Source organism: Lissotriton vulgaris, chromosome 4_1 (assembly GCF_964263255.1).
Source record: "Lissotriton vulgaris chromosome 4_1, aLisVul1.2, whole genome shotgun sequence".
Lineage (NCBI taxonomy): Eukaryota > Metazoa > Chordata > Amphibia > Caudata > Salamandridae > Lissotriton > Lissotriton vulgaris.
This window is the reverse complement of record NC_141691.1, coordinates 1,118,001,099-1,118,028,808: the sequence shown is the minus strand read 5'-3', so window position 1 is coordinate 1,118,028,808 and position 27,710 is coordinate 1,118,001,099. Positions and strand designations below refer to the sequence as shown.

At 45.5% G+C, this 27,710-nt stretch overlaps 1 protein-coding gene across 1 annotated transcript in view; it reads left to right on the top strand.

Moving 5' to 3' along the window:
* LOC147722959 (dynein axonemal heavy chain 5-like) overlaps positions 1 to 27,710 on the top strand; it is a 1,378,573-nt gene that overhangs the window by 624,587 nt on the left and 726,276 nt on the right. The window contains exons 52-53 of the mRNA XM_086965349.1: positions 4,055 to 4,261; positions 13,274 to 13,603. Of these exons, the coding sequence (XP_086821475.1) occupies positions 4,055 to 4,261; positions 13,274 to 13,603 (537 nt within the window). The remainder of the gene's footprint in view (positions 1 to 4,054; positions 4,262 to 13,273; positions 13,604 to 27,710) is intronic.

Here is a 27,710-nt window from a genome sequence, read left to right as displayed (position 1 = left end):
GTGTCAGTGTCTTTCTTCATTTTTTCGAGGGTGGCATCCACTTCTGGGCCAAACAGGTGGTCTGGATTGACAGTTTGGTTTAGAATGGTAGTTTGAATGTCTGGTTTAAAGCCTGATATTCTGAGCCATGCATGTCGGCGCAGCAGAACGCTAGTGTTTATCGCTCGTGAGGCGGTATCAGCCACATCTAGAGCTCACTTAATTGAGGCGTTGGTGATAAGATTCCCCTCCTGAATCAACATTTCAGCTGCCTCTTTATACTGATCTGGTAAGTGCTGCAGAAGGGACTCTAGAGTGTCATAGTGTGCCCTGTCATAGCGTGCAAGTAGCGCCTGCGTGTTGGATATGTGCCACATATTGGCTGCCTGCGCAGCAATACGTTTCCCTGAAGCCTCAAACACTTTTGATTCTTTGTCTGGGAGAGGAGCATCACCCGTGGTCTGTGAGTTGGCTCGTTTACGTGCGTTGGAGACAACCAAAGAGTCAAGTGGCAACTGTCCTTTGATATACGTTGGATCAGTGGGCGCTGCCTTGTACTTCTTGTCAATACGAGGATTAATGACTCTAGCCCGGGTGGGCTCCTTGAAGACCTCTGGCGCATGTTTTAACACTCCTTTGAGCATTGGCAATGTCTTCACAGTTTTTTCAGCCACTGAAAAGGTGTCAAAAAGAAAATCGACGTCCACTGGTCTGCATGGAGGTCGACGTCATGGTTGGCTGCAGCTCTTTCAATTAGAGCGTTGAAGGCCGCAGAGTCTTCTGTTGGGGAAGTTTTTGCAGCAAAAAGCTGTGGCTCGTGTCCCGAATGAGGGTCCCCAGGGTCGCCCCCGGCAGACCATGGCTCAGTGACATCCTCTGGGTCTGAGTAAACTGGATAAGCATACTCATCCTCATCGTCTCCATCACCCTCCCCAGCATTAGAATGAGTGGGTGAGAGTTCCTGATCTTGTGGAGATGCAGGCTCCATAGGGGCAGACGTACCCGCAGAGTCCAACTTCTTTTTAAGTGGGATGTGGAAATGCTCCAACGCCGGCTCCGGGGTGATTTTCCGTTTAAGGAGAGAGAGCTTTCCTGTGTTGGCGTCGATGATCACCTCTCGACGCTCCTCCTCCGCTAGCGGTTGGTGGCGCGGGTTTGGAACCACCAACGATGCCTTCGGCGTTGAAGCCAAATGCAAGGGCACTCCGGCCCCAGGTTTCGCAGTGAAAGCCTTCGGCGCCGTCTTTGGCGGCAACGTGAAGAGAATTGGCGTCTGCGCCTTCGCCGGTTTCTGTAGAGGCTTGGGCGGCACAGTGTTCTTTGGCTTTTCCGCCGCTGCCCCTTCCCGAATACGCTGAAGGGACTCGACAACCTTCTTGGTGAACGAGGCGGAGGGACGGACCGGCTCGAGAGAGTCCTCTGAAGCCTGGTTGGGGTCGGCAACCAAGGCCGCAGTCTTCGGAGCCGACGCAGCTCCCCCCTTTGCCTTGTCAAGTGGAAGCGGTGCAGCCAGAGACTTGGGGTCGTCCTGCCGCTTCTTTGGGGCCTTCCTCTGGTCATCGAGCTTCTTGGCGTCGGCGCGACTCTTCAGAGCGTCGACCAACTTCGGCGCCGGCACCGCCGCGTCGGGTGTCTTCGCCTTCGGCTTCGACACCGTAGTCTTCGGGTCGGCCATTTTGGCGTGGCTCTTGAGCTCGACGGCCATTTTGGATTTCTTCGGCGCCGAGGCCTCCGAAGTCTTCGATCCAACCAGTGCGACTTGCACTTTCGGTTTCGATACGGGTGGCGTCGACACCGATGGTTTCACTTTCGGTTTCTGCACCGGGAGTGGCGTCGCACCAATGTCCGTGGCCGGGCCGGAAGGCGGAGCCGTGGGACGGGTATCGAGGTCTTGGGTAAGGCCCGAAGGCGATCCCTCGACCTGGGCCTTATAATGGTGGCTGGCCCCGGAGTCAGTGTGAGGAAGCTCCTCCTCCGAGCTATCCTCTACGGTGGCAATGGCTCAGTCGTCGTCCCCTACCTCTTTGACGACTTCCTCGAACTACTCGTCTTCCGCGTCGTAGTGTTCCTCGACCTCCGACGCCGGGTTAGAGTCCGAGACATTTTGGATGTTGTCGTCGTCAACATCCTCCTCGAAGATGTTCGCCGGAGGGGGTGCCGAACTCTGGGCCTGCAGTCTTGCGGCCCGGCGGAGCTTGAGAGTCTTCTTCGACCGCAACTTGGAGCAGGCCATACACTTGGCCTCGTCGTGGTCCGGTGACAAGCACTTATTGCACACTGGGTGCACGTCGAAGTGCGGGTACTTTGAGGCACACACTGGGCACCTCTTAAATGGACTTCGTTCCATGGTGAAGTAGTCTGGAGCGTCGTGTAGGCCCGTCCGCGCCGACAGCACGCGGAAGGGCAGCAATTGTTCGGAGCCGATGAACAAACAAACCCGAACGATAGACAATACCGACGCGAGTCCTAAAGACCTTTTGGTCTCAAGCAAAGAAAGTTAAACAACTATCGATTCCGACAGAGGGAACCGAAACACATCCGAACCCAATGGCGGAAAAAAACAATCTGGGGATGGAGTCGATGCCCATGCGCACTGTAGTCCAGGGGAGGAGCCACCTATCTCGTGATACTTCGAAGACTCTTCCAGGACAACAATGTGAAATCATCCGGACCCAGCACTAGGCGGCGATCTATGCACAGATATGAATTCATTAGCCCACATGCCTCGAACCTGACTACACCCGCCTTGGTAGGGGGGGAGAGGGGGTGAGTGGGGGCTACTATTTACCCTGGACCTCCGACCAGTAGTTTCAACCTTGATGGTGACTGTGCGCCACCTCAAATGTAGATCAGTCAGTGTTCCTCCGGGCACATTTTTCTCCTTGTGCTGTGTCTGTGATATGCTGCAGGTACAAAGTTCCTTCATCTACATGGCCCCAAGCAAATGAAGGAACAGCCCTTTGTTATTGCTCCAACACATCTTTGGTGCCTCAAGAGCCATAGCACTGAAGCGGCCGCACAAGCTACTTTGACCCTTCTGTAGTACAAGTGCCCTGAAGGACTTAAAAAGCAGGTACGAAGGTCCTTTGTACCACATGGAACCATGTATAACACTGCCTCTACTGTTTGAGTGGTGAAAAGAAAGACTTTCATGCATTTCTAATCTATGGTTTTAATGGTGTTGCTTTGCTTTATTGAATAGTATGAGAGACTTGGTAATCCAACAATAGCATTTGTTTTGGGGGTGCCACAGTAGAAGTTGTCGTGGGTGTATTTTGGTTGTCATCCCTTCCCTTTTCTAGAAAGGTTATTCAGGGTAATAAGAGGTCACTGCAGCTCAGAGGGGTTTTGGTTATCAAGGTTTGTATTGGTGGCCCCAGTTTGGCCTTTTCTGGAAATTCTTAACCTGTATAAAAAATAGAGCAGAGGCCTAAAACTTTTTCCAGGAGTCCTCTGCCAGCCTTGGGAAATGTTAAGGTAATCTTGATTCCAACACATGTCCCTTTTATACCACTGCTCTACACTGCCTGACTCTTTATCTCAATTTTGCAGATTATTTTTCATCCCTGCTTTCTCCCTGTGTCACTGTTTTCCTGTCTTTCTCTTACTTTTGTATTTTCCTCCCTTCTCTCGTTTTCTGTGGGTCAAAGACTGACCATGAAAAATAAGTCCTGGTTCCCAAAAAGGGATCTGTCCTCACTATCTATATTTTTTTATGAGTAGGAGCAAGTTATTTTTGGAAATTTGTAAGTAAGTCACCCCTCAAGCAGGAGTAAAAAGCTTAACAAATCCAGCTCTAAATGTAGCTGTGTATGTGTTATCGGAGGGCAGCGGACACGTAAAGGGTGTTTTGTAGCCCCGACTCCCTTCTCTTGTAAGATATCCGAGAGTCGCTACCAGCAGCCTCACAGCAGAGGAAGAGAAACAGTAGACATCAGAGCCTAGCTTCCCCGTCAGCCCCAGTCAGCAATCCTTTAGCCTGCTGTGAGCCACGCACTCTTACATTTACTGTTGGTCAACCAAGATCATTGGCGTTTAGCCAAGAGTCGTTAAACACTTTTATTTGTTTTCACAGGGTTACGCAAGCAGATATGATCCTGAGTTTCATGCAACCAAATCCTTGAACTTCTCGTCTGCCACTCTTCCCAACATGTTTCAAAGGAGCATTGAAAGTTACATCGATAAAAGAATGGGCACCACTTATGGTCCCCCGGCTGGGAAGAAAATGACGGTCTTCGTCGACGATATCAACATGCCTGTGATCAACGAATGGGGCGACCAGGTACCGCAACACTCAATATAATATTAATACCAAACCTTTTTTCCTCTTCTATCCTTCTGCTATCATTCCAAATCCAAGTAACTGACTAACCTATCCACCACTTAAAATGCACTTGCATGTTTCACTATACTAATTCAACACTAATCCTCTATGGGTCCCGGAGTAGCGTGCTACTCGCCGAAAAAGCGTTTTGACGCCTCGTCAGGGGTAGTAAGCGCTACTTAAATGCAATTGCAATACAATACAATACCATTGGAGAAACAATATCTCTTTTGGAGTGCTATGTTGTGGGATGGGATGCTGATTTATGGTAGTTTTTGGTATGTTGTGTGATGTTATTTCAGTGCTTTTAAATTGCCAACATGCCACTTGTGTGGGGTCACGGCTCCAAAGGGAAGAGCGTAGATGACTTTCAAGGCTCGGATGTAAAAGCTTGCAAGTTGCCCCATGTAACAGTTGCTAAGCACCCAGAGTCTGAGGTGTTTGCAGTCGTGAGCGTATTTCCATGGAGTCCTGAGCAAAGAGTCAGGTTAGCTTTGAATGCAGCCAGTGCCTAATTTAAGCCGGGGCTTTCCGGTGCTAAGCACAGGCACTTAATTGGTTTCCGGTGTTTGACACCAGGACCTAATTGTGAACACCATACTTAGAACAGTCCACCACATGGTGGCACTGCACGTCTAATTTAGAGATGAGCAGAACAACGGTAGTTTAGGAATACAATATAATATTAAAATTGCTAATACTTGCCTCCCCAGCCATTCTTTTAGCTCTGGGGACCTGGAATAATCTGAACTGTCACATTTATGTGCAAGTGAGATGATTGGTAGTTGTTTTGGCAGCGATGACAAGAGCGATGGGTGGTGCAAACTGCAGTAGCCTCCTGGTCAGAGCCCTGGCACTTAATATTTTTCAAATTAAGCACTGAATTGCTGCCTGTGGTCTATCGCATTCTTACAAACGCCTGGCCAACATGCACACGATATTATGAAGGTATGGCGCCTGTAGGCTTCCGTCCACCAAGGAAAAGCACCACATCTGTGGGACAATAGAAGAAGGACATGGTGTAATATTGCCAGGCTGGAGTGCCTGTTTGCATCTTATTTTGTCCTTTATATTTTTGACTAGAGGAAAAAAGAGTGCATTCGGAGACTGAAAAGCATCTTTCACGCTTTTGACTTCCAAAATCTACATTTCCAACTGCCTTAAAGGAACTAGTGGACACAGCAGAAAAGACGCATATGAGGATAAAAGTTAACACTTGCCAAGAGTGAGAGAGAATATGTACATGTGTGTCTGTGTTCAGGACATACCAAAAGCAGACAAGAAAAGGTCAAAGGTCATAGATGAAATGTGAGCGGCAGCCGGCCAGGATTAACCACACAGCCTGCTCATTGTAGCTCTGGGAATAAACAGGATGCAAAGTGCAGCAATTAGAAACCCATTTACTTTCGCCTTAATTTCGCATGCCTGCAAGAAGCATGATGCCCTGTATTGTATGTCAGCTCCGCTTCCGTGGATCAATGGTGCGGTGCACTGTCTGTGCCGCCCCTCTGAACAGATGAGGAGCGGAAATATACAGGAAATGAGGATATTACTACCTCCTGGGGACTTCTAAATCTTCTTCTGGAGGTGTTATATTTAGTGCACGGCTTGCAGCTCCCAGAGGAACGCGAGAACTTTCAGAGAATGTAAACATTCAGAGATTTAAAAATAGTGAAAGCTAGAAAATGTAGTAAATTCAAGCGCCAACAGCTTGCGCCATCCCTCCAAGGTGCAAGTAACACAAGCCCTTCTCACATTTCCCAAATATGAACAGGGTCCTCAAAGGTATATCTCCACAGAGATGCCTGGATGCATGCGCATGCTGTGGCTGTCAAGGTGAACCTAGAGACCAGTATGAGGACAACTGCCCTTGGAAAGAGGATCTGTTCATGCCTGTGACTAACAACCATGAGTTTCATCTCCTCATCTTTCATCACGCCATAAGTCCATGTTTCCGCTCAGGAAAACCGACATCACTTTAAGGGAATTGAGCTGGCAAAACAAACTTGGCTTGTCCCCAAAACATTTCCCAACCTGTAGACGACCAAATAGCATCCCATATCGAATAAACCTCAGGCGTTGCAATATGGTCTATCTATTGTCCCAGGTTACTAAGTCTATGGCAATTCTGTGTGTAGGAGAAAATTATTGCAGGCCCCTTGACTCTGTACTTCATCTATGTGGGTGGTAACAGGATGATCTGTGGAACATACAGGCAGCAATAAGGCAACCAATAGATGGCAATATCTACATACATAGTGTAGTTCCGGCACGCCTGGCTGTGTCTATAGCCTATACTTGTCGGCACTGCTTATGTTTATGTGTTCTGTAGATACGCAACACCACTGTTCCCAACCTCATGAGGTGCCCCTTGGCTTACCCTTACATAGGACAACCTGCAAACAAGACATTATATTATTCACCTGAGAGGTATCGAGGAAATCGAGCTCTGCCGCACTTCATGCATACTTATGAAGTGCTACTTAACCATACCTTCAGAGTAGCCACTTGCTCAGCTCTCAGGAGTGCTTTAAGCCTCGCAAGGAATATGGAAAGCACTATATAAAAAAAAGAGCACTACTATAACTATGCTTGTTTACACGCACTACACAAATGTGTGCACACACACACCACACAAATGTGTGCACACACACACACACACACTCCTACAGGCATATTTTCACGTTCATCTCACTCAACCCCAAATTTCAGGTTATAGATAGAAAACTATGATTTCAACTGAGAGAACACTCACTGTTTGGTTTAGGGTAATAGAGTGGGACCATCGCTTACATCATTGCCGACATCCACAAAAGCCATCTACGGGACGCTACTCCGGAATACAGCTAACCAAATGGATTCATTTTCCTTATTTTGCTGTAAAATCAATTAACCAGGAATATGCACTCTACTACTTGTCAGTATTCTGAAGATCTCCTCTAATTCTTTCACAGCATAGTAATAAAATATGATTCGAAAGTACCTTGACGAATCTAAAAGCCAAATCAAAGGCCGAGGGGGCCTCTTTCAAGTATGTAGGAACAAGTTAAAACATCTGACTTTCTAATGCCCTCTTGCTCTACAACTTTCCTAAATGATCACATAACGTCTAAATGGTCTCAAGAGATGATAAAGTCTCGTCACTAGCAAATGAAGTGAACATCGTGGGACCATGTTCAAATAATTTCTTTCCTTCATACCACACATCAGTGCCTTTTTGACAATGCAACTCCCCAAATAGTGATTGAATGAATTAATGCAAGTGCGATTGAATCACTGAAGGAATAAAGCTAGTCTTCTAAAGTACTCATACAGAGGTAGATGGTGCTATTTTTAGTGCTTTCCTAAAAAAGGGTGTGGTTGTCAACATCATTGATGAATATAGGAAGGACATTCCAGAGTTTTGGTGCCAAAACTGAGGAGCAACCATCCATATGGGAGTGCCTAAACTGACAGAAAAATTTAGAAGCTGATGGAAGTGTATGGAAGTGGCGAGGTGGAGTTTGTCTGCTAGAAAGGAGGGTCTTGCTAGTGCGCAAAGCAATGGGCTAGGCATAAAGCTCTAAATTCAATGGCCTTTGTAACCAAGAATATAGTAGAGTTGAATTTGTTCAGGCTTGAGACCAGCTTTACTGTCAAAATGTGCATGTGCTGGAGCTTTTAGGTGAGAGGCAGGTATGCCAAGGTAGAAGCCATTACATCTCAGATTAAGTTAGTACACTGTCCACCAGGCCGTGGATTACTGCTGAAATGGATGGGAAGATGTTTTTTAGAACTTGATGGTAAAAGAATCTGGAGGACACTAGTGTTGACCAGGTCCGACAAAGTGAGTTCCTTTGTCAAGCTTAACAATGATATTTCTGACAACCTAAGTGAGAGAATGCGATATACCCATTTCTAAGACCAGACCAAAAGAGCCCACACTGCTTAGCGGCTAGAGTTCAATCTTGTCAGCATTTAAGTTAAGTATGTTGTGCATCCTAAACTCACCAAAGAAGGCCATGACAGTTGAGGGATTCTTGTCAAACTACATTAACATTTGGGTGTCCTCTGTGCAACAGTATCCATTGAAACTGAAGGACTGCTTGAGTGTCTCTAGGCTAAATGTAAATATTAAACAAAAGTAGAAGTTAGTGTTGGAGCACTGGTTGACATTGCTCAAGGCTGGAAAAGGTGTATAGTGAAACCGGCGATGAGGAAGCCTGCATCATTTGATGAGAAGGGCTCAGAACAGAGTAAGAGTTGTGCCATTGACACCAATAAAGCATATAAGCTAATGAACCTCACATGTCCAAGTCAGCCACGTGTATTGATTTCGTCCCCCTCAGTGCTAACTCTTGCTAATACCAAGCCTGAGAAGACTATTTAGTCTAATTCAAACCGAATATCTTCTTTAAATGGTTCTTATTAGGATCCACACATCTGACTCCCCAAAAGAAACTCAGCATAAAACTGACTATCAACATTTAGCTCTGCGATCTTCTCACTGGCTTCCAGTAGAGGAAAGAATGAAGTTCCAAATCCTGATAGTCATGGAAGAATAAATAAATTACTTCCCATTGAACACTGTCACAACTTATCAATGGACACTTTCCAGCAAAGGAAACCCCCAGGTTTAAGAGCGAAAGTGGGATTTAGAAGAGAAAGAATTTGATGCTGGTCCTTAATGTGAGGGTTAGTTTCCCGCCACAAATAGGCAAGACAGGCATGCCAAATGTATATTCTGAAGGTGCAGAGATACACTAACCCCCCCCACCCCAGGTAGTCAGGTTCTTGAAGGATCTTTGCATAGATGTATTTAAATATCTCCCTTAATGTAGAATGTAAAGCCATATGAAATAGACCCTATCTTTTATAGGAACTCTATAAAGAGCACCCCCTGGATGCACTCATATTGCCCTGTTCCTGAAAGCTAAATGTCAGGTGAATCACAATATGCACAGAACATATAGGAGAAATATGTCTGATTATCTAAAGAAACTGGCTCAGGTCTTCTGCTATCCCAAGACCTTCTGCTTTATCAATTTTGATCTATCCTTTGAGCTAAATTCAGGCAGTTCAAACCTGAGGGGAAATCAGTCTAGATTCACAATGGTCACAGATCCTATATTCATGTGAGTGCTTCACAGACTTTCAACATTAAAGCTGAGTCGTTCTGTGGTTTCATGGACTATTGTAGGCCCAACTCCTTACGGCACTGTGCCCCATAATGTGTGACATTTGACACAATAATTGGTGATACACTCCACCATGCATTGCGTGCAACATCTGAATAACGGATGCAGATCTCCTGCTGAGAGATGTCTGGATTAAGGCAACATGCTGGTGCTATACCAAACACCTACATGGCTGAATAAATTCTCTTCTAGCTCCTGATGCTTCTTGCTCGTGGGTTAGCACCTGTCTTAGGAATTCTCTGGTCTTCATAGTCTTCCTTCCCCAGAGAGTGTGTATTCGGATTGTGTCTGTTTTAACGTGCAGTTTTACTAAGGGAGGTAACAGAATGTGGATTTAGCACTGTAAGCCATTTCCAAAAACATTCCAACAGTCCCTGGGTTTTCTATTGTTTGGAAAGCATTCTGAGGTACATGCACACACCTACAAACAATAACCTGAGCTTGTTTGATCAGCTTGGAAATCAAGGAGTAGACTGCCTCATAAGGCAGTGTATCTTTTGTGCTACGACAAGGGATAATGTCGAGCAAACGCAGTGCTCCACTAAACACAAGCATGTGGAGTCATTTAAAATTCTCAGCCAGCAAATGCACCTAAAATATACATTTGCTGCCTTCTCCAAAGGAAAAACCTTCAACCCTTGAGCATCAAACCCCAAGCATACATGTAAATGTGTCTCTATGCTGTGCTCAGCTCAGGTTTCACCTAATGAAAGGTCATAATTAAAGCATATTTAGTTATAAACATCTTTGCTTCAGTTTTGAGATCAAATACTCCCTTCCACTTTACATAAATGTTCTGATTTCATAACAATGCTAAGCTCCAGTCTTGGTCAACTTGCATTCTTGACCAGTTTTGTACATTGCCTCCGATTATGAAATACGTTGGTTAATCGCCTTCCAGCATCTCATTGATTAGTGCACGTGTGCAGTACTTCAGCTGGCCTCTGGTGCCATCCCTTTCTTGGATAAGGAAGAAAATGCAGACGGGGATCTGCCTTATTCCACACCTGGCATATAAAGTAAGATCAATATAATGCAGTTTCATCGAAACTACATAAGCATGGTGCAGAAATCTAAAACGGAGTAAGGTGAAACAGCCTTTTATTGATGTAGTGCTATTCTGATGAAAGAGCTCCACGTTATAAATTCTGCCAAAACTTACTCTCCCTTTGAATCATTGCCTGGGAGCAATAGACAAAGACCATCTGCCAGCTACACCTAGTCATGTGAGCCAGGATGCAGGCTTCTGTCACCAAATGTTTAGGACAAAAAAATGGAAACTTTCTAAAAGAGCTATTTTCATGTGAGAGAGACAGGCCTTGCAGTAGTGAAATACACATGTAGGAGTTTTTGACTGCCAAGACATGTAAAAGTTAAAAGTACATGTCCAAATATTTAAATACACTGCAAGATGCCCTATGTGCTGTTAAGGGCCTATTCTAGTGGTGCTTTATGTGTATTAAAAAGGAAAGTTCAAATCTAGCAACATTTTTGTTTGCCAGGTCAAAATAGAAGTTTACACTGCACTCACAGGTTGCAAAGGCAGGCCTGAGACATGTTTATAGAGCTAATTAAGTGGGTGGCACAATCACTGCTGCAGGGCTACTAGTAGCATTTAATTTACAGGCCCTTGGTTACAGGTAGTGGCACTTTACTAGGGACCTACAACTAAATGAAATGTGCCAAATGGGTGTAAGCTAATTGTTCCACCTTTATGGGATAAAACACCTTAGCACTGGTAGAACTGGTAGAAATAGTACACTGTACAGAAACCTAAAAGCCAACAAAAATAGGTTTAGAAATGGAGGACCTGGACCTGTTGGTTAACCACAGTAAATCGTTTGTAATGCAGGTGGGACCATGTACAGCTTAGCCCTATATTTTTAAGTTAGGAACCACGCCAATTCCTAAGACAAAATGCTTTTTCATCTCTGGGAGTCATGTTTATTGATGCCCTGATCAGTTGTCAGAAAGGGTACCTGGCTAGAGTGACCGCTGCTGTTTTCAATTTTGCTTCTAGAGTGGGTGGCGAACTGATTGGGACTCTTTTGCAGATCTATGAAGCCAAATATATCTCGAAGATCATTTATGGAAGCGAGATATGGGGTTATACTGGGCAGGAAGCACTGCAAATTGTCAAAAATACTTTCTTGAGACGGGTACTCTCTCTACCGCAGAGCATCCCATCTTATGTTGTGCATGAAGAATTGGGGATGGCCTTTCTCTAAGACTAGCTGGATTTCTGTCCCCTAGCTTTGGTGATGAAGATTTGGATTAAAAAAGACAATGCCCTTAGCAAGGACATTCTAAGGGAATGTCTTATCCTTGATTAGGTTAATCTTATTTGTTGGATAAAGTATGTTAGAGAATGTCTTTGCAGCTTAGGAAGGGCAGACCTATTTGGCAACCTACAAACGATCTGTAGGAGGGATCTAACTTGGCTGAAAGCGTGTTTCTATAAAAGGCGTACTTGAGATAGAGAGGAAGTTGAGTTGACAAAGCCCAGCGCATGCGGGTACATTGTATTGAAATCTGTGCCAACTATTGAACCCTATTTTTATGGGTCAAAAGTAATCATGATTGCTTTTTACTGACCAAATTTCGGCTTGATCTTTTTCATTACCGTTCGGTCAAACCGCGCTGCACTCACAGAGGGCAGTGTCTCACACCCTGTGGCTGCGACGAACAGTCTACACAGTGCACTATGTTTTGTAGTTGTTAATGAGGTTTCCAGTAAGTCTTTTAATATTCCCATTCTCAAAAAAGCATGTTTTAAGAGGGTCAAACCTGCTTTCATCTTTTTACAACTTCTTTGAAGTGATTCAGTATTGTACATGCTTAGTTTTCTAAGGGCCACTATCAGGCTTAGGTTCAGTTGTGATGAACCTTGACAGTGGGATTCACATTGTTAACTCTGTAATTATGGTCCCATAATGGTCTTATTGTACTCTCTGTTGCATATTTGTTGGAGTTTTTATTGATGTCTGTCTGACTTTTATAGTTTTAACTGTAAAAACCGAATAAAGTTTAATGATGATGATGAGATTCAGAAAACAGGAGGAAGAAGAAAAAATGTTTGGGAATGACCGTGCAGAAAGGGCCACGTCCAACACTTCTGCACTTTGTAAAACTGGGAATGTGTGTATAGCAATATTCAGAATCTTCATATAGAAACAATAACTAAATCTTGGGCCTGATTTGCATTGATTTTTAGGTTTGGCATTAGCTAAGACCTTTTGATTTAACAAATAGTATATGTATAATATATTAATCAAAGAGGATTTTAGCCAGCCTTCTTCATCTTTTCATCTGTTATTGTGTTATTCACATTTGTATTCCTCCCCCCCACAACAGCATACAGCTTGGGTTAGTGGTTTTGTCCACATTAGTCAGTAGCTAACCTCAATGCGAGTGACTGTTTTCTGTCCTTTCACAAGGAGCAAGTCAACACACAAAGTGGGCTGGGGATCGAAGTCCCAGGAACCACTATGCCAATGTATGCTTTTGAGACAAAAATGGTTTTTACTTTTAGCCAGTGTTTTTTGTAGATTGACAATTTGCCCAAAAATACAGTTTTGCAAAAAAAACAAAAAAACAATTGAGCACTGATCAACCCAAAAGGCTGGAGTCAATGCAGACCTATTATATTTGCCAGTGTTTGCTCTGTAGCTGATTTGATTAACTCATAAACATTTAGAAGTAGGCTGCCTCTACTCATGGGAAAAAAACATTGAGAACCAGAACTTATGTCCACTACTAGACATCATTCACAGAATGCATTTCTTTCTTCTAGATTACCAATGAGATTGTAAGACAGCTAATGGAGCAGAAAGGCTTCTATAACTTGGAGAAGCCTGGAGAATTCACCAACGTGGTTGACATCCAATTTGCAGCAGCCATGATTCATCCTGGTGGTGGACGAAATGATATTCCACAGCGATTGAAGAGACAGTTTACTGTGTTTAACTGCACTCTCCCTTCAAACTCCTCCATTGATAAGATCTTCAGGACAATAGCAGAAGGATACTTTTGTGAGCAAAGAGGTTTTCCAAGTGAGGTCTGCAAACTTGCCTCTGCATTGGTACCTTCCACTAGAAAGGTCTGGCAAGCAACTAAGATAAAGGTGAGTTAATGTGTCTTCTTTCAGATATGGTATTCAACATTTGTCTTTAGCTAATGTGCCAAAATGCATTTGTGTATTTATTTGGGTAGCACCTGGACAGTGTGAATTAATTATTTGACCGTTCATTGCCACTTATACCAGGGAGACGCACTAACAATCTTGAGGCCTTATTCAGAATTTGGCGGGCAGAATACTCTGTTACAAACGTGGTAATTGCCACATCCAAGCATTACAAATGCAGCATAGTCTATGGCCCTTGTAGTACAGTGGACGGGGTATCCCTCACTTTAAATGGAGCATTCTGTTAGCCAGACCCAATTTAAGGCCGCTGGTGACTGGTCATCAATGAGCATGAAAACCCAATTGTTGATTGATCTGTTTAATTACTCTATTGTGTAAGTATGAGAAGTTGGCCTGAGATGTGATGTCCACTATTCTAGTGGGCACCCTGTATTAGTCAAAACAACCCTTATGGTGATGGCTGTAAAGTCAACCTTATAGGCCAGCTATCCTAGTGGTAGCATGGACAAAGCAGTCTTAGGCTAAAGCTTCAGAGAACATGTGAAGCCAATTGTTTCACCAATAATAACCCCTTGAATAACAAATGAAAGGACACCACACAAGGTATATATAAAATATATATGTATTTATTACTAACACAACCCCTCTGCACTCTTTATGAGGTCAGAGTTTGAGATACAGCACAAGTTACTCAATAAGCATACTATAAGTTGCAAAAATACAATTCTGCCCTAGGGGCCTCACAAACCATATACTAAGTAAGTGGTATAAGAACCACTTCAGGAAAGGTGAGAAGGCCTAGGGCATATGAAATTGCTGGGGCTACACTGAACAGCCAAAGGTTAGGAAGTAGGAGTCCCACAGGATGTGTGTGCAGTGTCTAAACACACACGTGAGTTACCATGGACTTTCAATGGGAACGTAAAAGTTCCAAAGTAGTTGATTTCGGACACTTCCAGATGAACTACGGGAAAACCCAGTTAAACTAGGACACTTGGATAGTTGTTACCCATGGGAGCACCGGAGTACTCGAGTTACCTCACAGAGGGAAGCCGGGTGCATAGGTGTTCTTTCGTGTCGGGTTTCGTTGTCGAATCCTATGGAGAGCTACACAAAGATGCTGCAGGCGACCAGGAGGAAGATTTCCAGGTGGATCCAAGGGTGGATCCATGGGCGTCCGCAGGGGGGGCAAGGGGGGGCACTTGCCCCCCCCTGGAACACCAGTCCGTCACTATTGACAGCCCCCACAGTGGTGTTTGTCTGCAGGGCCGTCAATTTTAAAAGAGTGAGAAAGCGCTTGCAATGACGGTCCTGCTTGATGAGCGGGAAAACTGCTGCTGATGGGCAAAAAAGAAGGTCCGGGCCTGGCTGCTCCCACAGCTTGAAGCAGAGGCACACCTAGAGTCAAATTTCGGGGAGGGGGGCACATTTTTCAAGCTAAGGAAGAATGGAGCTGCAGCCAGGGGCCCTAGGAAGGGGTGAAAACCATCAAAGCCTCATTAACGCCGGCACCGAATTACACAATTCGCCCAGAGATGCAATGAGTGTGTCTGCCTGTTTTTTGCAAGATCAATTGGAAAGTCCTTCTGTGCACTCGTGATTTATTCGTACTCAAGCTATATTCCTTTCTTTTGTTGGTACTACTACATCCTGGTACCTACTCTTTAGGCGCCCTTTCGTATACCATATTGTGTGTGGTGCAGACACTTCTGTTCCGATGGATGTGTGCACTTTTCAGCAAACATTAAAGTTTCATCAATTTCTTTTCCATGGTAATAATCAGTTTTAACTCTTTTTCAGCTGTCAACAAAATATTTTAATTCATATTTTGGTTTCCTTTGTTAACTGTTGTTATACGTTTTTTAATATATCCATTATTTCTAAAATAAAATGAAGGGTATATTAAAAAACAGTTAACAATGGAAACCAAAATATGAATTAAAATATTTTGTTGACAACTGAAAAAGAGTTAAAACTGAACAGAAGTGTCTGCACTACACACAATATGCCTGTTTTTTGCACCATAAGCACTAGTATTACAGAAGGGTCTGCATATGAGATGGATTAAAGAGTTTACGCCTTGAGCTCCAAAGGGGCAGTCCCTCATGTTCATTGCAGCATGGAGTGTAGCCCCTGGCCACTGTCTGTACTCCTTGTCACCTGACATGATTCCCGAAGGGAAAGCTGTCCCACAGAGACAACTTTTCTTTTCTGAATCATGTACCAACTGCAGTTCAGTGTTGGCATCAGATCAATGGTTTGTGATTGCCATTGCGTTTGAAAACCATTGATACATGTCCTTGTAAATTGGAATTTGAAGATAGCGCCCTTTTCATTGCCCCTCCAAAGTCCAATATGGAGTAAGATGCAGAACCCCTTTTGTCAATCATGAAGCTTATACACAACTCCAAAAAGGGGTTTTGCAGCAGCAACCACTGTGATGCTGCAAATTGTAAGCTTTATGACCACAAAATCCCTTTGTATTTGAGGGCCCTAGTTATTTAGATAAAGCAGGAAGTGCAGTGAAAGGAATGACGCTACAAATGAGTAGTGCCTTTAATGCTCTGGAAATGCTAGGATCTCCAATCTACCTCTCTACCTCTCTCTCTCCACCTCTCTCTCTCCATCTCTCACTCTCTCTACCCTACCTCTCTCTACCTCTCTACCTCTCTCTATCTCTCTCTCTACGTCTCTCTCTCTCTATGTCTCTCTTTACCTCTACCTACCTCTCTACACCTCTCTCTACACCTCTCTACCTCTCGCTATCTCTCTCTCTCTCTCTCTCTCTACCTCTGTCTCTCTCTACCTCTCTCTCTCTCTACCTCTCTCTCTCTACCTCTCCCTCTCGCTACCTCTCCCTCTCTCTACCTCTCCCTCTCTATCTCCACCTTTCTCTCTCTCTACCTCTCTCTCTCTACCTCTCTCTCTCCACCTCTCTCTCGCTACCTCTCTACCACTACCTCTCTACCTCTCCCTCTCTCTATCTCTCCCTCTCTCTATCTCTCCCTCTCTACCTCTCTCTCTCCACCTTTCTCTCTCTCTACCTCTCTCTCTACCTCTCTCTCTCTACCTCTCTCTCTCTACCTCTCTCTCTCCACCTCTCTCTCTCTCTCTACCTCCATACCACTACCTCTCTACCTATACCTCTCTCTCTATCTCTCTCTACCTCTCTCTCTCTCTACCTCTACCTCTCTCTCTCTACCTCTCACTCCCTCTACCTCTCTCTCAACCTTTCTCTCTACCACTCTACCTCTCTCTCTACCTCTCGCTCTACCTCTCTCGCTACCTCTCCACCTCTCTCTCTCTACCTCTCTCTACCTCTCTCTCTACGTCTCTCTCTCTCTATGTCTCTCTTTACCTCTACCTCTACCTACCTCTCTACACCTCTCTCTACACCTCTCTACCTCTCTCTCTCTCTCTACCTCTACCTCTGTCTCTCTCTACCTCCGTCTCTCTCTACCTCTCTCTCTCTACCTCTACCTCTCTCTCTCTACCTCTCTCTCTCTCTACCTCTCCCTCTCTCTACCTCTCCCTCTCTACCTCTCTCTCTCTACCTCTCCCTCTCTACCTCTCTCTCTCTACCTCTCTCTCTCCACCTCTCCCTCTCTACCTTTCTCTCTCTCTACCTCTCTCTCTACCTCTCTCTCTCTACCTCTCTCTCTCCACCTCTCTACCTCTCTCTCTCCACCTCTCTCTCTCTACCTCTCTACCACTACCTCTCTACCTATACCTCTCTCTCTACCTCTCTCTCTCTACCTCTCTCTCTCTACCTCTCTCTCTCTCTACCTCTCACTCCCTCTACCTCTCTCTCAACCTCTCTCTCTACCACTCTACCTCTACCTCTCTCTCTACCTCTCTCTCTCCACCTCTCTCTCTCTACCTCTCCCTCTCTATCTCTCTCTACCTCTCTCTCTCTACCTCTCACTCCCTCTACCTCTCTCTCAACCTCTCTCTCTACCACTCTACCTCTACCTCTCTCTCTACCTCTCTCTCTCTCCACCTCTCTCTCCCTACCTCTCCCTCTCTATCTCTCTCTCTCTCTCTCTCTCTCTACCTCTCTCTCTCTCCACCTCTCTCTACCTCTCTCTCTCCACCTCTCTCTCTCTACCTCTCTACCACTACCTCTCTACCTCTACCTCTCTCTCTCTCTACCCCTCTCTCTCTCTACCTCTCTCTCTGCCTCTCTCTACCTCTCTCTCTATGTCTCTCTCTCTCTCTATGTATCTCTTTACCTCTACCTCTACCTACCTCTCTACACTTCTCTCTACACCTCTCTCTACACCTCTCTCTCTCTCCACCTCTCTCTCTCTCTCCCTCTCTACCACTACCTCTCTACCTCTCTCTCTCTACAGCTCTCTACCTCTACCTCTCTCTCTACCTCTCTCTCCCTCTACCTCTCTCTCTCTACCTCTCTACCTCTACCTCTCTCTCTACCTCTCGCTCTACCTCTCTCTCTCTACCTCTCTCTCCCTACCTCTCTCTCTCCCTACCTCTACCTCTAGCTCTCTCTCCCTACCTCTACCTCTCTCTCCCTACCTCTACCTCTCTCTCTTCTTCTCTCTACCTATCTCTCTCTACCTCTCTCTCTCTACCACTCCCTCTCGCTCTCTCTCTCTCGACCTCTACCTCTCTACCTCTCTCTCTCTCTCTCTCTACTGCTCTCTCTCTACCTCTACCTCTCTCTCTACCCCTCTCTACCCCTACCTCTCTACACCTCTCTCTACCTCTCTCTCTCTCTCCCTACCTCTACCTCTCTCACTCACTCTACCTCTCTCTCTACCTCTCTCTCTACCCCTCTCTCTACCTCTCTCTCTCTACCTCTCTCTCTACCGCTCTCTCTAACCCTCTCTCTACCTCTCTACCCCTCTCTACTTCTCTCTCTACCTCTCTCTCTCTTCCTCTCCCTCTTCCTCTCCCTCTCTACCTCTCTCTCTCTCTCTCTACCTCTCTCTCTCCCTCTCTACCTCTCCCTCTACCACTCTCTCTCTACCTCTACCTCTCTACCCCTACCTCTAACTCTCTCCCTCTCTCCCTCTACCTCTCTCTGTACCTCTATTACTCTACCTCTCTCTGTGCCTCTATTACTCTACCTCTCTCTCTCTACCTCTCTCTCTCTCTCTCTCTCTCTCTCTCTCTACCTGTACGTCTCTCTCTACCTCTCTCTCTCTCTCTCTCTACTGCTCCCTCTCTCTCTCTCTCTACCTCTCTCTCTCTCTCTCTCTCTCTCTACCCCTCTTTCTCTCTCTGCCTCTCTCTCTCCCTACCTCTACCTCTCTCTCTCTACCTCTCTCTCCGCCTCCCTCTACCTCTCACTCTACCTCTCTCTACACCTCTCTCTCTCTCCACCTCTCTCTCTCTCTCCCTCTCTACCACTACCTCTCTACCTCTACCTCTCTCTCTCTACCGCTCTCTACCTCTACCTCTCTCTCTACCTCTCTCTCCCTCTACCTCTCTCTCTCTACCTCTCTACCTCTACCTCTCTCTACCTCTCGCTCTACCTCTCTCTCTCTACCTCTCTCTCCCTACCTCGCTCTCTCCCTACCTCTAGCTCTCTCTCCCTACCTCTACCTCTCTCTCCCTACCTCTACCTCTCTCTCTTCTTCTCTCTACCTATCTCTCTCTACCTCTCTCTCTCTACCACTCCCTCTCGCTCTCTCTCTCTCGACCTCTACCTCTCTACCTCTCTCTCTCTCTCTCTCTACTGCTCTCTCTCTACCTCTACCTCTCTCTCTACCCCTCTCTACCCCTACCTCTCTACACCTCTCTCTACCTCTCTCTCTCTCTCCCTACCTCTACCTCTCTCACTCACTCTACCTCTCTCTCTACCTCTCTCTCTACCTCTCTCTCTACCTCTCTCTCTACCTCTCTCTCTCTACCTCTCTCTCTACCGCTCTCTCTAACCCCCTCTCTACCTCTCTACCCCTCTCTACTTCTCTCTCTACCTCTCTCTCTTCCTCTCCCTCTTCCTCTCCCTCTCTACCTCTCTCTCTCTCTCTCTCTCTACCTCTCTCTCTCCCTCTCTACCTCTCCCTTTACCACTCTCTCTCTACCTCTACCTCTCTACCTCTACCTCTAACTCTCTCCCTCTCTCCCTCTACCTCTCTCTGTACCTCTATTACTCTACCTCTCTCTCTGTGCCTCTATTACTCTACCTCTCTCTCTCTACCTCTCTCTCTCTCTCTCTCTCTCTCTCTACCTGTACGTCTCTCTCTACCTCTCTCTCTCTCTCTACTGCTCCCTCTCTCTCTCTCTACCTCTCTCTCTCTCTCTCTCTCTCTCTACCCCTCTTTCTCTCTCTGCCTCTCTCTCTCCCTACCTCTACCTCTCTCTCTCTACCTCTCTCTCCACCTCCCTCTACCTCTCACTCTACCCCTCTCTACCCCTCTCTACCCCTCGCTACCTCTCTCTACCTCTCTCTCTACCTCTCTCTACCTCTCTCTCTCTCTACCTCTCTCTCTCTACCTCTTTATCTCTTTACCTCTCTCACCCTCTCTACCTCTCCCACTCTCTACCTCTACCTCTCTCTCTACCGCTCTCCCTCTACCTCTCCCTCTCCCTCTTTCTCTACCTCTCCCTCTATCTCTATACCTCTCTCTCTCCCATTACACCTCTACCTCTCTCTCTCTCTCTCTCCCTACCTCTACCTCTTTCTACCTCTTTCTACCTCTTTACCTCTCTCTCTCTACCTTTCTCTCTACTTCTCTCTACCCCTGTCTCTTTACCTCTCTACACCTCTCTCTCTCTACCTCTCTACACCTGTCTACCTCTCAACCAGTTGAATTCCGGGAAGCCCAAACCATCAGTATTTAAAATCTGTGCATGAAGCGTGGGTAGGATGAGCCGTGCAGCTCAGAAAGGGATGTTCTTTTTACATCATTTGTATTTAATAGATTTAGGAAGCAGGAGAGCAGTCTCGCAGTTGAGATATGGGTTAACATACACTGGTGACAGCTTTTGAATTGGCTTTAAAACCATTCAAAGATGGCTGCAGCATCTACGTGGGATGTGGTGGACTAAGTGGCAGCCGTAGCCATATAGCACTGCTTGTCATTTAAAAAAAAACAGCATTGACATAGCCAATAGGTCTCCCCTTTGGTACCTTATAAGTGTTTAGTTATCCAGAACAATATCCTTGGTGCAACAACTTCAAGTGTTGCATGGCTAAACACTTATAAGGTCCCAAAGGCGAGACCCATTGGCTATGCCAATGCTTGTTTGTTTTTTCCTCTGTTTCATTGTGGTTGCCAGGTAATCTGCAGTGAAGCCTCACATGATTTTTCTCCCACTCCATGGGTTTCTTTGTTTATTTAAGCTCTTTGTCTTATTAGATTTTTTTATTTGTTTATTTAATACTTGTGCTCAATCATGTCGGAGGATGGTGATGAAGTAAAAATGTTGCCCCCCCCTGGAAAAATTTCTGCGGACGCCCATGGGTGGATCAGAGCAATGAAGAACCTGAAAGTAGAGGGGACAGAGTCTGGGTCACTAGCCAGTGAACAGGAAGGAACCAGGAAGGAACCAGGCGATGTCGAGTTGCATTCAGGTAAAGATGCAAAGCTTGTCTCTGCAGCCACGTCGACCAGGAGGCGTCGACGACAACCAGGAGCTGGATATGAACTGTACCACGAAGGATCTCGCTGTTGGCAGTGTCGGCTTCTGGATTGGAGTCAACAAGCCTTGGCAAAGGCAACCCACACAGAAAGAAGATCGGCTTCTTGTTCAGACCAGCAAGGTCTGAGGAGCATCCCCTTTACAGGAAAGCAGGAGCAAGCCCACAGCAACCAGGCAAGCAGCATTGATTCCAAAGGATGTCTTCAGGAGGGCCACTAGCCAAGGGGCTAGCAACCGCAAAGACGCATCGAGGAGAAATGCAGGCACAGGCCCCATGCGGCACTCATGGAGTGTGGAGGGCTGAGCTTCGGTGCACTTACGGGTCGGGGTTGGGGCTTCTTAAGTCCCAATGCACAACTTCGAGGACACCTCAGAAGCTGCACAGTTAGCAAAAAACATGTACTGCAAGTAGTCCGGTCCCCCGTCTCTTGTGTCCGCCACGGGTCTCAGCTCTGTTGTGGGTGTGGGTCGGAGTCAGCGAAGTCTGGAAGTCCAGAGGCTGCATCGCTAAGTCTTCGGGTTCCGGCGGGAGCATCGACAAATCAAACCGGCAAGTCACTGATGGTGCCTGTTTGCACAGGGTGGTTACTCCTTGACCACAAGGGAGATTCTTCAGTCTTCTAGTTGCAGTAGAATGTCGAAGGTCCAGAGAATCGCTTTAGAGTTTCAGTTCAGGATAATATAATGTCTCTAGACACAGATCCTAGCTTTATACTTATCTAAGGGGCTGGATTACCTGCTAGGTCCCTCCTATGGGTGGAACCTTGGAAGGGGTGGTTACACCCCTTTCCCTTTGTCCTGTTTCGTGCCAGAGCTGGGGCTGGAGTGCCCCAGCAACTGGTTCGAACCGGGCTATGCATGGAGCACCTTGTGTGCCCCAGGCAGTGTCTCATTTCTTTCAACCCACCCTGCCCCAATACACTATAGCCTGTCTGGGGAGGTGCTAGCACCTCCCAAGGCAGGAAGCCAAATGTCCAGGCCTCCCCTGCCGGAGTTTCGTCCAGCAGCAGGAGGTCAAATTTATATCTGTGGCAACAGCATCCATTTTGTGATGCTGAGGCTCTGTTTAACTTTAACTGGGTAAAGCTACAACTACATTTCTTCTCCCTCTAGAAGGGTGGAATGCTACCCCCGCCGCCAGGCCTGGCGGGCGGGGGGGGGGTAGTGTTCCAAAGCGTATGACACCTTCTTACACAACATGTTTTGATAAAGCCAAACCAAAGTTAGCATTAACCGCGAGGATTATAGTGCACTTAAGAGTATATGGTATGGCTATATCATAGAACAGCTATAAGGACATGGTTCTGAAAGCTGCAGACAGGCTCAGCTCATGCTAGAGCACCATCTCACATAAAACCAAGCACTCTGCCTTCAGGATTGTCAAGGCCTGCCACACTTATATGTGTCTATATGTAATGGTAGGTATAGGGATAATATACCTATGCAAGGGGTGATTACACAACCTTGCCCCAGCTGAGTGATTTGCCAGTTGTGTCAGTTTGGATGGCCAGCCAGGGGTGGCATAATACATGCTGCAGCCCCTGGTAGGCCTTGGATGCACCTATGCCCTGGGTACCTATGGTACTCTATACAGGGGCTCACAAGGTAACCCAACATCCAATTGGAGATGTACCTAAAGTACATGGAGTCCATTTTACAGAGAGTGCGGATAGCCTGGGGGCCTGATTAGCAGGATCCCAGGCCAACTAAGTCAAAAACCAGCTAAACACCAGGCAAAAAGTTGGGGTAACCATATAATCAGATATCCACCTTCCTACAGTAAGGATGTGTGGAAATATCCAGGAGTTAATATATGAAGAAAAGTTTGTGTAGTACTATGTTTGAAATCAATCTTTAATGATTCAGTGTCAGGATGTTGCAAATGCCACAAACAGGTGTCCCTTTCCCACCCCTGTGACATTTGGGCCACACCCATTCAACCAGCAACCTTTGCATACGTATGCACCCCAAGGCCATAAGGGGGCAGAAGGACAAGTTGTTTTTCAGTCAGGCCCTAAGGAATCCCTCAAACAGTCCCTCTCCCAAGGTTTAAGTAAGTCACATGGTTGGTGTAGCATCCTCCCTAGCCTGTGTACAGGCAAATTATCACACCATACACAGAGCTTGGTATCACACGTCTTTATTAATCAGCATGTAACCATTAACTGAATATTCTACATCGTGAATTCTATCACCCACACCCATGAACTTACTTTACTGTTCTACGGAGTTCATCAGGAACCACAAGGATCTCATCATCTTTAACTCACAAGACACTACAGTTGGAAGTGATCCTCCAAAGTGGTTTCCTACAAAACACATAGAAAACACAAGAGGGACAAGTTGTCATCTTTTTGCTCCAGGAAGAGACCGTATTTTTTGAAGCATCTAGAGAATGAGGGCACTGTTTCAAGATGCCACCCTCCAGTTATTCTTCCTCTGAGCTGGTTATGGTTCTGTATAAACTCTGAGTGACGTTTCAAGCTTCACCAACCAATCCCTCTCAGGAGGAAACATTTTGTCAAGCCACATTGAATCAATCTATGTCTGTCTCTCCTCCTTGTGACTCCCATCTAGCTCTCAAGGGTGTTCTAGATTGGTATGGAGATTCCATGTTTTCTCTGCACCTTCACTGCCAAAAAGCACGCCTACGCCTCCACCATTGTCCCAGTGAACCTGGCTCAGATGCCTATTTTGATGTAGTCTTCAGAGCAAGCAGCACTGCCTTTGGAGTCACATACATCCACGACCTGTTCAAGCAGCTCTCTGTGAATCAGAGGAGAACCTAATTTCTGCCAAAAATGCAGACAATCCATTGGTGGTTCCTCCTTCAGGGGCTCAAATATTCATCTACCGTGAATAGCTTTGGTCAATGTTTCTGGCACACTACACAAACTGAATACAGAATTTCAGTACACTGATGATGGTGATCTAGAGGTCAATTAACTCTTCTCCACTCGTATCAGGATGCTGAGCTTTTTATGGACCTGCAAAATGGCAGTTGCCTAGACATCTTTGATTTGGAAGTTTCCTTACCCTTTAAGGCCCCCTTCAGAGAAAGTTTATTCTTTGAAAGCTGTGCTGTGCAATGCTGCATAGATACGTGAGTTGGCCCTCCTACCTGCTGAATGCAAGACTAACCTCTTGGTAGAAAATGTACCCCAAACTTTCATAGCTCTGGAGACTCTTCAGCCTTTTTGAGTAGGCTTGCATGAACTCGTACTTGCTGCCTGGGAAAAACCCTTTTCATTTCCGGCAGTCCAAGGGCAGATTGTGCTTCGCTACAGGTCTGAACTTACTGATCAAAATATTTCTGCTGGCCCATCGTTTACTGGAAAAGCTGGTAGTTTGGGAATCCTCTGCAAAACTGAACCCCAGTGCTTTCCTTTCTACACTACCGATACTTGCACCAGGCAGCCACCTCCTGTGTATGACCAGTGCTACTTGTTTCTTTGGCAGATATAGCCATGTACTTTGGGACATGGCTATACTGACTACTATTAGAATGTCTGATGACATGATAGGGCCGTTTTCACTGGCTTGAGATACCCCGATGCATCCAAAATGAGCCTCAAATGTCCCCTGGATTCCCTTGTTACTAATTCATGCTCTTTGTCCTTGCCCATGTTATGCTATGCATGCCTGGATGCACTCTACAGGATTTTCTAGAGACATGCAGGATCACCTCATCAACATGCAAAACTATGGTGAAAGACTTTTTGAATTAAGCCAGACTCCTTGTAGAGCACTTCGGGATTTGTAGAGCTACAAAGCATTCCCTGAAGATGGCCTCGTCAGCTAGACAATTACACCAGCAATATTGTTTTTTTTATGAGTTCCACAAGTACTACATAATTCTAGTCAGAGACACTCAACTAGTGCCTCTGCCGCAGCAGTTCTTTCACTTATTTCAAGGAAGAAGCAGACACAAAAGTGGCATCAGCTGCAGTAGCAACAGTCCTTTTCAGCTTCTGCAGGTTCTGTGGCTGTTAAACTGCATGAGATTATCTTCTACCACCCATCATCTTTGATTCTGAGAAAGATATCTTCTTTTTTGGACCATTTGAGGATAGTTGCCATGTATCAGAGGATACTGGAACAAGCTCAAAGTCAGAAGTAATATGTAATACCCTTCTTGGCCACTGTCTGGATTGGCCTCCCTCTGATCATACTTGGTCTTCAAACCATGTCTCAATCCTGGAGGCAAAAGTGTCTTCTCCTGCTTCAGTGGAATTGATTTCCTTGACAAACAAGGGAATGGGATTCAAGTCCCATTACATTTTGTTACATTTTGTATTTGAGCCTCCTTAACCTTTCCTCATTCACAAAAAATATAAATTGTTGACTTTGAGCCACATCTTTTTGGCTCTGACCTAGCAGCCCTTGATGGCATCCCTAGATCCGCAGTAGACCACAATTTGATTTCTATGCACTACGGCTTACCGGTGTTACCTCTGGTTTCTTGTGGAGCATAGCTATTGTGCTAGGCGGTTTTTAGGCCTTCTGACAGCTCAGATGGTGCTCGCAAAGTTGTTGGTGGTAATGACCGCTTTTCTCAGGAGGTTGGGTGCCCAGGCATTTTCATACATTACTGTGCCAGTAAGTGAGCACAACTCCGTTGGTCTCTAACCACTTGGAACATATTCAGAAGCTAGGGTTGTCTGTGAATCTTAAGGATTTCCACTTCTCTACTTGTTAACGCCTCTTCATCGGATCTCGGGCACTGCCTGCATGCACGTCTTTTCACCATTTTTAAGATCATGGACATTTGGGAGATGATCCTTATGTTGTGTTTTCAAGTGATTCCACCACCTTTGAAGGGACTCTGTCTATTCGGTCTCATGACCTCATGTAGCTGCCACCTTCTTCTTGCACAGTGGGACATATCGCTCCTTTAGTTGTGCCTTATCAGCCAGTGTTTACAGCACCTGGGTGATCTCGCTGTTCCAATGAGAATATTCACCACAGTTCTCTTAGCTTTGGAATTTTGAATATGAGATTCCAGCCTTATGGAGGAAAAGCCCTTATGTTCCCCTTGATACAGGTGACTGTCATGACAGATGCCTATCATTTAGAAGGGGCAGTCACCTGCTTGAGATGACTGATGTTGGCTTTTAGATGCCCCTAGGATAGAATTCTATTAATCACTGTGGATCCTAGCCGGGCAAATCCGTTATAAACAACTAGCCACTGGTCTGGTTGACAGGCAGGCTCTGTATTCCATCTTCCCCGCCTGTCCCATGGTCTCACACCTGTATGGACTGGTTTCACACTTGAAAAAAAATTTTTTGCACTGTATATAATGACAATTGATGTTGTTCACTGAATTCTGTATTGTTTTGGTGTGTCCTACTCATTTGCCCTGTTTGATTTTTCTTTGCAAGTGTTGTAAATTTGTAAAATTTGTATATTTGTACATAGTGTTATCACCGAACTCACTGTTGTAACAGTTGTTTTGTCTGTGTCCGTGCATTTGAATTCCTAACAATTTGAGTTTAAAGAAAATAAATTTAATTTGGGATTCCTACCCGGTGGTCACGTGGTATATATTGACTACGTGACTTAAATTCATTTGATAATTTCCCTGTCCAGCCACCTTCTTCTGTTTTTCATATCATTTAGAAGGGGCAGTCACCTGCTTGAGATGACTGATGTTGGCTTTTAGTTGCTCCACCGCATATTGAGCTACCTCCAATGGTTGGCAGGTATATATCTGTAATACTGGTGAGATAACTTTGCTAAAAGACACTTTATGCAGCTTCAATAGTCCCCCTATCTGGTGGCCTAGTTTTAGTTTTCGTCTAGTGACATGCTGTCCTCTATCCATATCTCATCAAGAGTCATTCCTAAATAATCAAAAAGATGCACCCTTTTTAAGTGGGTACCATTAGGTATAGGATTTGATCATGATGAATGACAATCATTAAATGCCATGTATTTGTGTCTTTTTTTATATTAATTTCCAAGCTTCCTTAGGTGCAAAATCTATTAAACTCATTCAAGGTCTTTTGTATGCCCATTAGGGATTTTGCCCAAAAAAGTGTATCATCAGCGAACATGAAGGCCGAAACCCTCATGTTTGCCAGCTTAGGGACATCATTATCAACTAAATTAGGTGTTCAACCAAGCCATTTATATACAATGTAATCAAAGTGGGAGCCAATACACATCCATGTCTTACAGCCTTGCCCACAGGGAATCGAGCAGTCTTCTCTGCCAACTTCTCGCAACTTGCTGCAACCTTGTAAGTTTTTCCCTGCTACAAAGTTTTGGGTAGTTTCAATGAGGCTGATTGGCCGATAATTATCAGGGTGTAAAGGTGACCCCCTGTTTAAAGATTTAAATAATTTCAGCCCCAGCCTATGATTTGGGAATACTCATTCCATTTCGGATAGCATCATAAATTACTGTAAAATACGTGCTCCAGACGTCAATCCCGGATAGGTACAAATCACCTGCGATTTTATCAATTCCT